Below are 13349 nucleotides of genomic sequence, written 5' to 3'. Positions count from 1 at the left end.
AATTTAAATATATTTCCACATTGTACGCAACCGGTTTACCTTTACTTAAGAATCGTGGAATAACTATAAAAAAGAATGGTAAATGGAATGTAATGTACGTCTCACTAAGTTTTATTTTACCATTCTCTTTACCAGCTTATGTATCACAAAAAAGAAGATGTTACCATAAGAATATACCGATGGGGGCAAATATTTCATATGGGTTTGTTTAATTTATCATAGAATATAAAAAAATACCTAAATAACAGTGAAACCAAAAATGGATAATTTATTTTATAAAATGTCTATATTTAATAATTAAATAACTACACAATAATAAAAGAAAATTAAATAATGACGCATTTATGTTGCCGCTTTTTGTTTTGATCTACTGTCCTCGTAATACTTTTAGATGATTCTTTTTTTTAATTCAAAGTCTGAAGATCAGTATATGCACATATATATTTATAGTAGGACAATAAGAAGAAAAACGTAGATTTTCTAATGTCTTTCATAGTTCAGAGTTCCCGTTTATTTTGTTCTTCTTTAGTTTATCCCTTCAGCATTATTGCCATTATGTTCACTGGTTGTATTATCATTTAATCTCCAATTTTGAAAGGACAACCACATGTCATAAGGTGGTTTCATTAGATCTATATCATATAATTTACCTACAATATCGTCTAAATAATAAACGAGATGTGCAGGTAAAAAATTTATGCTGATCTCCAAAAGAGATAATCCTTGAGAAAAATACATGTTAAAGTACATCAGATACGGTAAAAGTGGTGTTGCAATTATAAATCCACCAACCGCTCCACCATTCATCTCATCTGCATGTTTTTTAAAATGGAAATTCACTAAATTTTCATGGAGGATCATTCCTAAAGATGACATCGGTAAAACATATCGAGTCATTGTAATTATTAATGTTAGAAGTAAAGTAATTAACCACATGAATCTGCGACGTTCATTGTATGATGATTCGAGGTATGAAAGATGATTTGCCGATACCAAAATATTACCAATCGTAGCCCATGTTAAAGTACCATAATTAAATACAGACAGGAGTATTCGATGGTATTGCCCTTTTTTAAAAACTAAATCATAACTATATATTAGTTTAGCGGGATCGATTAGGTTTAATGATGTCAATATTAGGACAGTGATGCAACCTATAGTCCAACATTTTGTAACAACAGGTACATCTGCAAATATATTCAATGCAATAACATCCATAGTTTAAAAATGTAATGTAGTTTTATCACTATACTTATTGCTCTTCTTCGATTATTATTGAATCAACAATGGATTCTCTTTTGCTTATCTTATTAACAAGTGTTCAATTTACTGTGTTGGGCCCTTTATAATAATAAGCATGGTGTTTATTTTTCAAAGATTATTATTAGACGCATCTAAGTAAGCGGTGAATGTACTACCATAATGAATATAACAAAAGACTGGCATTATAGAACAATAGAAGCTAAACAAAGTTATAAAGTAGCCCACTTGTTTCCAAATCTAATTCGTAGTTTCTGATATCCAATTTTTTCTTTATAAACAATATTTTAAAAAGGTTTCTTAGTTTTATTTGGTTCGTAATATAAAACACATGAATTATTCTTCTCACCACCATACAACCCAACTTTGGGAAACTCGTGGTTTAAAATAATGTTTTAATTATACTTATATATATATACATACATTGTAAAAAACTGTTAACAAACTTTCTGATTAATCAAAAGTTAGTGTGTCTGGAGATGATTTTACAGTTGAATAAAATATCACTATGTACTAATATTTACGTTTAGCAAGACATTCAGAGTTTTTGGTATTGGTTGTAAAGTTTTAAAAATAATTATCTTACCATATTTATTAATTCTCTTTTACACTATGAATTGTTTCCATTACAATGAAAACAATCTATGTCTTATATATTAATGAATAGCAATATATTAGAATAATAATAATTAAGAATACATATACACTTTTAAAAATGTCCATCTCATCAGACGTGCTCTATCCAACTGAGAAAAAAAAGTTTTACGCTACTAACCGAGGTGAACTATCACAACCGTTAAGTCTAACGTTTAGTCTAAACGACCAGTGGTCCAATAGTCAATATAAAATATATCAGTTAAAAATAGGATAAAAATTCTTAACAAATAAATCATATTTCTAGAATATCGAATGGAATAACTTCCACTTCATCATTCAATTCTTCAACTGTCGTGAACAGATATCTTCAGTTTAGCTTGAATAATTTGTAATACTTGAGCATCAGTCCTAATCTCTTCTGCATCACCTTCGGTAAGTTTGACATACAATTTGAAATCGTCACTTTCAACCCTTGGTGCGATCTTTTCACGTAATTCAATAAAGTTGATGTCATGACTCAATAACAATGCAAAAATATCATCCTTGTAATAAAATTTAATTTTCGTTGGTTTAATTGCAGGTGGTAATGCACTTGGTGGTCTAGATTTTGGTTTTGATGAGTTTAGAGATAATTTAGAAAGTCTGTCGAACATTTTCATATCTTCACCGGTTAGAGTACTATCCTCATTTTTTATTCTCCTGTTAGTACTACTTGCTCGACTATTCTTCCTCGATGATAATACGCGTCTTGGTCCTTCGGAATTGAAATTATCTTCGGATCTATTTTCATCGATATCTTGAAGCTCAGATTGACTTGGAACCTCCGAGCTATATTCCCCATCAAAACCATTATCTGAAACATTAAACAAATGATTCACTAATGGTGAATTTGATATATATTCTGGCAACTTAATTAATTCTTTCACATAAACATCTAAATCATCCATTCTCTTTTGTGTAATAGAATCTGTCACATACGGAACAGGACCTGGTATATAAGGAACAATTCTTTTCGTCCATTGTCCATTTTTGTCCCTTAATTTACCAGATTCAGCTGGGAATTTATCTAATAATTGAACTTGTAAATCATAAAAATCCTGATACGAACGTTTTAATTTTCTAAGTCTACCATTCGATAGTTCACAATTGACCTCATACCAATATTTTTCATCTTCGAAGGAGAACGACAAAACTGCAGCATTAGTTAAATAATCTGTATTTAAATCATCTGCTTCAGAGGCAAATGCTGATAATCCACCATTCATTTGAGATATTGTATTGTTACCATCATCGAACATGGCAAGATCCTGATTATAATCGCTTTCAAATTGTCCCAAAGTGATATTACTGGCTTTATATTTTGCGACATTAGATTTCCATTCTTGAACAGTTGGTAGATTTACTGATGCAATATCATCTCCAATATCATTACCACTTGCATAACCTGTGGCAATGTCTATAATACTTACAAACCCAACGGGGACTAGACCTGGACCACCTAATCTACCAATAGGTTTAGCAATGAACCATTCATAGTTATGGTGAGCACATATGAATAAATTTTCTCCAACATGTACACTCAATTCATCTGATTTTTCAGCTTTAAAATCATATAATACAATTGCATAAAGAGATCCAAATTTTTTATTTCCAGTTTGTGAACCTGTCAATGAAGTATTACCCATACTAGATGTAGATGAGGATCTTTTATCTATGACTTCAAAGAGAGATTTCGGCACTAATCCACTCTTTCCTGCAGCAGGATTTGTTACATCATACCAATCACCTCTATCACTAGTCACATAAAAGAAGTCACCTCTACCAAATGATAATTCTTTACTTGACTTTGCATTATAATGATGCAGAGCCTTAATGACCCTATCGGGGCCAGACGCAACTATTGAAGGTCCCTTTATAGGTGATGAATGTTTGCTTTTCGATGACAATCTTTTCGATGAGGAAGATAATCGACTTGAAGATTTTGCTGACTCTGTACCATATAGACCAGACCCATTTTTCATATGGAAGGAGGCATCCATACTCGAGTCGGAAACATTTGTTGGAGTAGAAATATCTAAAGAGGTAATTCTTCCCTTTGAGTCACTATTTCTCTTGGATAATTTAAAGTTTTTCAACATTTTTTTGTTTTTTCAATTTTAGATATATATATATATATATTTGTAAAATCTTCTTTTTGCCTCAGTAATATTCAATATTATTCCTCAATAAAATATTCTCTTTATTCAAAACTGATTGTGAAACCCTACACCAGTTCTCTTTTGCAAACTCAATATCTTTATGAGAACTTTAACAATAAATGACAAACAGAAGAAATATATCACTGTGTGTTACAAATAGACTCACAAACGACAAATGAACGATAAAAGAGTACGTCTAACACAATTCACTTTCTCTAATTCTAAATATAAATCACATCTACCAATAAAAAAATAATGTCAACTATTACTTCAAAAGTGAACAGCTGTTGTGCATCCCAGCTATCCTGTCAAGTGAATGCAATTTCTGCTCTTTCGTCTTTGATTCAAATTTCTCGCATTGAATTTTCCACATCTCATTTTTCCACTTCACGCGCCGGAAGAATACAGTAACTATATGAATTTAGTGGGAGGGCTCAGCTAACTATCATATGCCTTGCTAGCCACATCACATTACATCACATCACGTCAGAGAATTAAAGGGCAAGTTGTACATATTGCGATGAAATGTCACCGTCAGAGGGCCAACTTGCTTTCCCAGACTGTTGTGAGTTTGATCGTTTCTGCCGATGATGTTTTTTCATTAACCTTATGTAATTTATTTATTTAGTTGCAAACATATGCAATGTAGAAAATAAAAAGAGTAACTAACGAAAAGCTCTGAAAGTATTTTACAGTTTTCCATTATTCAATCGCTATTCTTCTTGTAATATAGATTCAATTCATCGTCTGTCATACTATATTTCATCCATGTTGCTTGACAGTTCTCTATCTCTAGATTATCCCAAGGTGTAAATGAGCCTGGTGTACATCTATTATCACATTTCGCAGAGTTCGGACAATTTGTGTATGGGAAATGAGTGTATCCAATATCTCTAAACCAATGGATCTGTGACTTATCAGCAAAGAGGCCCAATGCCAAACTTCTAACTGGCGCGTCCCCCCACCTTTCGTAATAAAACCCACCTTTCGATTCGAGGAAATCCATATAGGCTTCATATGGTTCAGATCTTAAGAAATCCAAATTCGCAATCTCAAAGTTTGTCCAGAAATGACAAGAAGAATAACCTTCAGTGATATTGAAGTTTATAGATTTTTGCATATTCTCTTTGATCCAGTCAAAGGAACCTTGTTCATTAATATAATCTGAGTTTTTTTGTAAAAATTCTCTTGTATCCTTCCATAGACTCTTAATAGATTGTGGACTATCATATAAATTTAACACATATCCATAGATTTTATTATGGTCTGCCATGAATTTAAATATATCATAGTCAATATCACAATAGAATTTAACGCCTGGTTCTAATCTCCAAGTATATTTAATATCTTTCAATAGAGGATGCCTATAAAAAGATCTAGAGTAAAACCTACACATATTGTGATAGGATTCCATTTTTGCATAAGAGACATCTTCTGAATCCAATAGTTCCACACCTTGTTTATATTTTTCTTTATCCACACTCTCTGGAATATTCCAATCCTCTTCACTAATCTTACCAAAACGTACTTCACGTTCTGATGGTAATAAATGAATAATAACCTCTTTAAACTCTTCAGAAAACTCTTCGTCATTTAAAAAAGTATAAGGATAATTAAATTTAGCATTAAATTTCTCTTCTATTTGTTTAATGGATTGTACTAACTCTTTTAAATCCTCATTTCTCACTAATGACAATATAGTAGCTGGTACAGCATTTCCTGCATTAAAATTCGATTCACTACTACGAACCAAATCTTCTACTTGTGGTTCATCGATTTCTTTTGACATAGTGTCTCTATATAGATTCAAATTATCCAAATATATTTGTTTAGTCCTAGTCTTATTAACTTGATCTTCAGGATATAAAGGTGTATCCAATTTTGTCAATAGCTGAGATATGGTCTCTTCATCATAATGTGGATTCTTCCAAACGTAACCAGGTTCTAAAGTGTTACCGTTTCCAAAATAACTAATCTTATCACCTACATATTCTATCACATTATTAGCATGATCCTTCACAGTCCCCAAATATTCATCATAATTGGCAGAGTCATGAGAACCAACACTCATCACAAATACAATAGATAGGACGGCCATCACCAAAATGCCAAGAAACGTTGAGCGCAGACTAAACCGTCTGCGAAACATGGATAATAGTAACCTCATCGCTTACAGATCCAACCTATACTTATGTATATATTTATTTATATTCTATCCAGTTATAATGAACGATACAAATTCAGGTTACTACCTCTTCAAGAATACCAAATATAACTCATTCTTAATCATTTATAATGGAAATTAAGTTATAAATGAAAGACTCACAAGCATGGTATGACAATAACTGTGCCTGAACCAGATCCCGCGTCGTGCGGAGTGAGATACGGGCTTTCTCTTAATTTTGATTTTTTTCAAAGTTATTCAAACAGACAGTGAGAAATTTGGAATTGACAAGTTAGATGAATAGGTATAAGAAAGATAATAATAACAATAAGTTGAAGAAAAAGAGAGAAGGAGAGGGGAAAAGTGACATCTGTTTGTTTGTTTGTGTTTGCTATAGAACAATAACGTTATTCTTATCTCATTGAGTGGTCAAAGTTTCTAGCAGGAGGTCATATATTGTCAGTCCTTTTTTTTGTTTTTGTTTTTTTGATTACATTTCAAATACTAACTCTGTTACTAGAATAGCAACCAAAACTTGTAAAAGATGGCTCAAACTAATGCTTCAGATACAACTAATGGTAGCTCTACAAAGAACGGGAACACTAGCACGACTGCTGCCGGTACTACAAAGAATGGAAACTCCAGTGGTTCGCCGGCTACATCATCAGCAACAAAAACAACTACAACAACAACAACAACATCGAACACAAATAACAAGACGATTAAGAGTTCCAGTACCAATGGGAAGAATGCCAAACAGGGAAGTAATACTAGTGGAGCCTCTCAACAAGGACAACCACAGGGACAGGGACAAACAAATAGACCCAATGGTCAGTTCTCTGCTCAGGACTTGAATAGAATTGTCCTTGAATATCTAAATAAAAAAGGTTATCATAGAACAGAGGCAATGTTAAGGGCAGAAAGTGGGAGAACATTAACTCCACCAAATAAAAGTTCGCCAGGTACTACAAAAAATGGTACCATTCCTGAACCATCAACAAAACCTCCAGTGGCAGGGAGAGTAATTGACCCTGTGAGTAATCCAGCGGAAGCTTCCTCTAATCTTCCAAGTACGGCAACAACGCCGGCTAATAAAGTAAAAAACGAACCAGGTGTCCCAGCAAAGAGAGACAATAAAGGTGATATAATATCTCGTGAAGAATTAGAAAATGAAACATCTCCTGAAAGTTATATTAGAGCTTATTCATTATTAAAGAATTGGGTTGATGCCTCAATTGAAATATATAAACCAGAATTGAACAATATCATGTACCCAATTTTCATTTATTTGTTTTTAAACCTAGTAAAGAAAAATAGAATCGTGGCACGTAGGTTTTTTGATAAATTCTCAGCAGATTTTAAAGTGTTACACAGTACAGAAATCAATAGATTATTTAGTGTTAACTCAATCGATCATATTAAGGAAAATGAAGTAGCAAATACATTTGTCTCAAATAAATATAGAATTACTTTATCCAGAACAACTTTAAACTTATTATTATATTTCCTAAATGAAAATGAATCTGTTGGTGGGTCATTAATAATAGGTATCATTAATGAACACATTCAACCAAATATTGTCACTACAGTTACATCAAAGGATAGATTATCTGATGGTATCAAGAATTTGGCCAATGATAGTAGGGCAAATGCAAATGTAACATTAGAGATTAATTCTGCACCAGTCACATTAGGACCATATCCACAGGATAAAGAATTCACAAAAGAAATCGAAACTGAATTAAAGATTAAAGATGATCAAGCGAGACAACAGATTAATAGAATGAATGCTAATGCAACTACAGATAAAGAAACATCATCCACTACTAAAGAAACAGAGGAAAAAGATAAGACCCCAGGAGCCACCAGTAGTGGAGAGACTACGAAGGACTCTACACAAGAAGGTGAAAATAGTTCAAAAGATGATAATATAGAGCCACCAAAGAAGACATTATTAGATGAGTATCAAGATATGAAGGATATGCCATTCAAGAGTGGCGATTTAGATAGTACAAAAATAGAAAATGGTGATGATAAGGTATCTGATGATTCGAAAACTAAAGATGATAAAGGGACTTCAGGTGAAAACAAAGATATATCGATAAAATCAGACACTGATTCAATATCAAAGGTGAAGATGATTGCTCAGAAACCTGCAAAAGACGATGTCTCTATGAAATCACCGTCTATAGATAGTTTACCATTGCCACCAAAAACGTCCTTAGATTTAAAACTTGAGATTCTAAAGATTAAAGAATCGCGTGAAGCTATTGAATTGGGTAACTTACAAATTGCGCAACCAAGTGTATGTATGTATACTTTCCACAACACAAATAGAGATATGACATCCTTGGATTTCAGTGATGATTGTCGTTTAGCAGCAACTGGGTTCCAAGACAGTATAATTAAACTATGGTCATTAGATGGGTCATCTTTAGTCACAAATAAGATACCAAGTCATAAGCGGGAAGAAATGATGAGAACAGACCCCACAACAAGTACATTGGTCGGTCACAGTGGAGCTGTCTACGCTACCGATTTCTCACCTGATAACAGATTTTTGTTATCAGGATCTGAGGACAAGACTGTTAGATTATGGTCGTTAGATACACATACAGCCTTAGTGAGTTATAAAGGTCACAACCATCCTGTCTGGGATGTTAAATTCTCACCATTAGGCCATTATTTTGCTACAGCGTCACACGATCAAACTGCTAGATTATGGTCCTGCGATCATATCTACCCATTACGTATATTTGCTGGGCATTTAAATGATGTTGATACGTTATCATTCCACCCTAACGGTTGCTATGTGTTTACAGGTTCCAGTGATAAGACATGTCGTATGTGGGATATCAACACTGGTGACTCTGTACGTTTATTTTTGGGCCATACAGCTCCAGTGGTCACCACTGCAGTTACTCCAGATGGTAGATGGTTATGCACTGGTGGAGAAGATGGTGTAATCAATGTTTGGGATATCGGTACAGGCAAAAGATTGAAGCAAATGCGTGGACATGGTAAGAATGCCGTTCACTCTTTCTCATTCAACAAAGAAGGTAATGTTTTAGTAAGTTCTGGTGCCGATCACTCCGTAAGAGTATGGGACTTGAAGAAAGCTACTGCTGAACCAAGCGCCGAACCGGAACAACCATTCGTGGCATACGCAGGAGATGTAACTGCGTCAGTAAACCAAGACATCAAGGAGTTTGGACGTAGACGTGCTATTATACCTACTAGTGATCTAATGTCTACATTCTACACCAAGAAAACACCGGTCTTCAAAGTGAAATTCACTAGGAATAACTTGGCTTTAGCGGGTGGTGCATTCCGTGGATAAAATATAATGTTCATCAGATAATAAATACAATTCCAACTAAATTCCATGTAACTATAAAGAGCCAGAAAACATATATACTTTTTGTACTTATATATCTCTGATCAATATCAAGTTTTCAAGATGAAAACTTTGTCTATATTGAAAATGTGATTTCAGCGATTAATATACGAAATCTAGAAAAGAGCGTTATGAAGGCGCGTAAACTTAAAAGGTGATTTTTAACATAAGTGGAATGAAGAGAAGAAACCTAACAATTTTGAACTTTCCTTGACAGTATTCTATTCAAGTATTAATTCCGTATATGTATGCCATCATGCATGAATAAGTACATCATATAAGAGAAATAACAATGTCTGAGGAGTTAGAACGTAGTGTTGACAGTGTGAAATCTGACAGTCTACCTGTTTCGAACTCAAATGGGTCAAATAATACTACAGAAACAAGACACATGAAGGCACCACCACCAAGGCGAAACTCCATGGCTAGTAAATCCAAGGATCGGTTCGATAAAGATGGTGTGTGGTCCGCCATCGATACGCTCGACGATGTAAGGAAGATGGCTGCTGAAAATAAAGGTAAAGATGTATTCCCTGCGGGGTTTGAAGAAGATTTAGACGTTTCAAGAGCCACTAATGCAACACTATTGCATATAATCCGAAACAGAGCCGAACGTATAGCTAAGGATATTAGAATCAGCCGAGAAGATAATAAACAAGATTCTAAGACAGAAGAAGAACCCGTGAAACGTAAAGGGCGTACTAAGAATAAGGACAAGGACTTACTTTCGCGATCATTATCTAAACTGAATCTTGTTAACATGGACAAGAAGGTTATACCTGAAAACGACGAGTATTTATCTGTGAACCTCAGTAAACATAACATCTTCACCAATAGTAATAGTAGCAATGAAAATAGCGACGTAGATAGTCAAACTTATAGTGATGCCAGCGATGAGGTCGATACCAAAACAGGCCATTCAACCGCCAAACAGCCTCTCTATATCAGTGATTATACAGATTATCAAGCAAACATCCAAAAGATCGCGTGCGACGAAGAGACCTATGTCTCAACCCTCATTAGTACTGTTAGGGCATCTTCCAAACGTGAACAGTGATAATTCGAATAGTGGAAGCCGTTTTTTTTCCCGATTGGAAAATATATTAATTCTCACAGAGAAAGGTAGAAAGGTGAAGGACGTTATAGTACAGGTCTGTTCATACTTGATTAGTGGAAGCCCAGGCGGTGCTATACTGAAGAGCCCGAATCCATCAACTTCGCTATTATCAAGTTTACATTGTGTGGAGGCGGAATTATAGACACAAGCATCCGATGATGATGAACCTCTCGAAAAGACCCACCTTCTTGCAGTCAAGTCTCTACCAATTTTCGCTTACACTACCAAAGGCCACATCAGCTACGGGCGACAGACGTAGGGAAACCTATCCATATTGTACTTCCAATTATCAACTATTAAGTCAATAGTTATTATTTTTTTGCGTGCTTTTTTGTTTTTATTTCTTTCGCTTACCTGGAAATTTTATCATCACTTCATGATGCTATTACTGTGATCATGTCCCCTGTTCTTTTTCCTAGCCCTTTTTATGTTATCCAACTTAACTAACATTGTGCGTGCCTTCCGGCTGGCATCACACCAGTCGTAGTTTACAAGACACGTTCACGCTCATATATATATGAATGTGAGAAGGACGCTTTACGCAATATACTTTCCTATTCTTTGTTCAAAGTGCTTACGATTAATTAAATAGTTAATGGATCCTCCTTTTTTTTATATTTAATTTGATTGTTATTTATACTGTCATCTTTTTGTTCTCTTTTAAAGGTGATTCTTTTGCCATTTAAAAAAACTTTTTTTGTTATCTTGTTTTATTCAAATTATTTCTATCTCTTTCCTTTGCAGTTCTTCTTTCATTACTTATATCTTGTCCCACAAGCACAATTATATATACGATACGATGTCTGCTGCTAACCCAAACACCTTCTCTAACTTCAGTCTAGCTACTGACCTACCAGCTTGGTCTAAGCTACAATCCATCTACGATGCTCAAGGTAAGTCCTTGTCCGTCAAGGAAGAATTCGCCAAGGATTCTAAGCGTTTCGCTAAGTACTCCAAGACTTTCCAAAACTACGATGGTTCCAAGATCATGTTTGATTTCTCTAAGAACTTGGTCAACGACGAAGTCATGAACGCTTTAATCGAATTGGCCAAGGAAGCCAACGTCACTGGTCTAAGAGATGCTATGCTAGCTGGTGAACACATCAACTTCACTGAAGACCGTGCTGTCTACCATGCTGCTTTGAGAAACAGAGCTAACAAGGTCATGACTGTTGACGGTACCAATGTCGCCCCAGAAGTCGATGCTGTCCTACAACACATGAAGGAATTCTCCGAACAAGTCCGTTCCGGTGCTTGGACCGGTTACACTGGTAAGAAGATCACCGATGTTGTTAACATCGGTATTGGTGGTTCTGATTTGGGTCCAGTTATGGTCACTGAAGCTCTAAAGCACTACGCTGGTGACATCCAAGTCCACTTTGTCTCTAACATTGATGGTACCCACATTGCTGAAACTCTAAAGGGTCTAAATGCCGAATCCACTCTATTTTTGATTGCTTCCAAGACCTTCACTACTGCTGAAACCATCACTAACGCTAACTCTGCCAAGACTTGGTTCCTACAAAACACTGGTAACAATGCTTCTCACATTGCTAAGCATTTCGTTGCTTTGTCTACCAACGAAACCGAAGTTGCCAAGTTCGGTATTGACACAAGAAACATGTTCGGTTTCGAAAACTGGGTCGGTGGTCGTTACTCAGTTTGGTCTGCCATTGGTCTATCTGTTGCTATTTACATCGGTTACGACAACTTCGATGCTTTCCTAAAGGGTGCTGAAGCCGTTGACAAGCACTTCACCGAAACTCCAATTGAAGAAAACATTCCATTACTAGGTGGTCTATTGTCAGTCTGGTACAACAACTTCCACGGCGCCGAAACACATTTGGTTGCTCCATTTGACCAATACCTACACAGATTCCCAGCTTACTTGCAACAATTATCTATGGAATCTAACGGTAAGTCTGTCACCAGAGGTAACGTTTTCGCTAGCTACTCCACCGGTTCCATTCTATTCGGTGAACCAGCTACCAACGCCCAACACTCCTTCTTCCAATTGGTCCATCAAGGTACCAAGTTGATCCCATCTGATTTCATCATGGCTGCCCAATCCCACAACCCAATTGAAAACAAGTTACACCAAAAGATGTTGGCCTCTAACTTCTTTGCTCAAGCTGAAGCTCTAATGGTCGGTAAGGATGAAGCTCAAGTTAAGGCTGAAGGTGCCACCGGTGGTCTAGTTCCACACAAGGTCTTCTCTGGTAACAGACCAACTACTTCCATTCTAGCCCAAAAGATCACCCCAGCTACTCTAGGTTCTTTGATTGCTTACTACGAATATGTTACTTTCACTGAAGGTGCTATCTGGAACATCAACTCCTTTGACCAATGGGGTGTTGAACTAGGTAAGGTTCTAGCTAAGGCTATCGGTAAGGAATTAAACGACTCTTCTGCCGTTGCTGCCCACGATGCTTCCACCAACGGTTTGATTAACCAATTCAAGGAATGGATGTAAACTTGCTGAAAAAAATATTACTACATTTTTATAATGCACTTTTTTTAGCTTACTACATTATACTTAAGATATACTGATGTATACAGAGGTACCTTTTTTACTATAAATTTAGGATGCTCCTTGACACAGATGTATATTTTGAT

The 13349-nt window shown here is 35.3% G+C and overlaps 6 protein-coding genes across 6 annotated transcripts; 3 read left to right on the top strand and 3 right to left on the bottom strand.

The window, feature by feature from the left end:
• Positions 1-525: 525 nt before the first annotated feature.
• On the bottom strand, positions 526-1218 carry DER1 (derlin; the record flags this gene model as incomplete). The annotated part of the gene is made up of 1 exon (XM_041549600.1): positions 526-1218. One exon carries the CDS (start codon positions 1216-1218, stop codon positions 526-528), a length of 693 nt encoding a protein of 230 aa, XP_041405534.1.
• A 983-nt stretch (positions 1219-2201) lies between these two features.
• BEM1 (phosphatidylinositol-3-phosphate-binding protein BEM1) lies at positions 2202-3995 on the bottom strand (the record flags this gene model as incomplete). The annotated part of the gene is made up of 1 exon (XM_041549599.1): positions 2202-3995. The coding sequence occupies one exon, from the start codon at positions 3993-3995 to the stop codon at positions 2202-2204; it is 1794 nt and encodes a 597-aa protein (XP_041405533.1).
• A 766-nt stretch (positions 3996-4761) lies between these two features.
• KTR4 (putative mannosyltransferase) lies at positions 4762-6222 on the bottom strand (the record flags this gene model as incomplete). The annotated part of the gene is made up of 1 exon (XM_041549598.1): positions 4762-6222. One exon carries the CDS (start codon positions 6220-6222, stop codon positions 4762-4764), a length of 1461 nt encoding a protein of 486 aa, XP_041405532.1.
• A 541-nt stretch (positions 6223-6763) lies between these two features.
• TAF5 (chromatin modification protein) lies at positions 6764-9559 on the top strand (the record flags this gene model as incomplete). The annotated part of the gene is made up of 1 exon (XM_041549597.1): positions 6764-9559. The coding sequence occupies one exon, from the start codon at positions 6764-6766 to the stop codon at positions 9557-9559; it is 2796 nt and encodes a 931-aa protein (XP_041405531.1).
• A 349-nt stretch (positions 9560-9908) lies between these two features.
• KABA2_03S03014 (uncharacterized protein) lies at positions 9909-10673 on the top strand (the record flags this gene model as incomplete). The annotated part of the gene is made up of 1 exon (XM_041549596.1): positions 9909-10673. The coding sequence occupies one exon, from the start codon at positions 9909-9911 to the stop codon at positions 10671-10673; it is 765 nt and encodes a 254-aa protein (XP_041405530.1).
• An 859-nt stretch (positions 10674-11532) lies between these two features.
• PGI1 (glucose-6-phosphate isomerase) lies at positions 11533-13206 on the top strand (the record flags this gene model as incomplete). Its single annotated transcript, XM_041549595.1, has 1 exon — positions 11533-13206. The coding sequence occupies one exon, from the start codon at positions 11533-11535 to the stop codon at positions 13204-13206; it is 1674 nt and encodes a 557-aa protein (XP_041405529.1).
• Between the last annotated feature and the right edge of the window lie 143 nt (positions 13207-13349).

This window comes from Maudiozyma barnettii (assembly GCF_903064755.1).
Source record: "Maudiozyma barnettii strain CLIB 1767 genome assembly, contig: KABA2_03, whole genome shotgun sequence".
Lineage (NCBI taxonomy): Eukaryota > Fungi > Ascomycota > Saccharomycetes > Saccharomycetales > Saccharomycetaceae > Maudiozyma > Maudiozyma barnettii.
The sequence above is the reverse complement of the archived record's forward strand: the minus strand, read 5'-3'. Positions and strand labels throughout refer to the sequence as shown.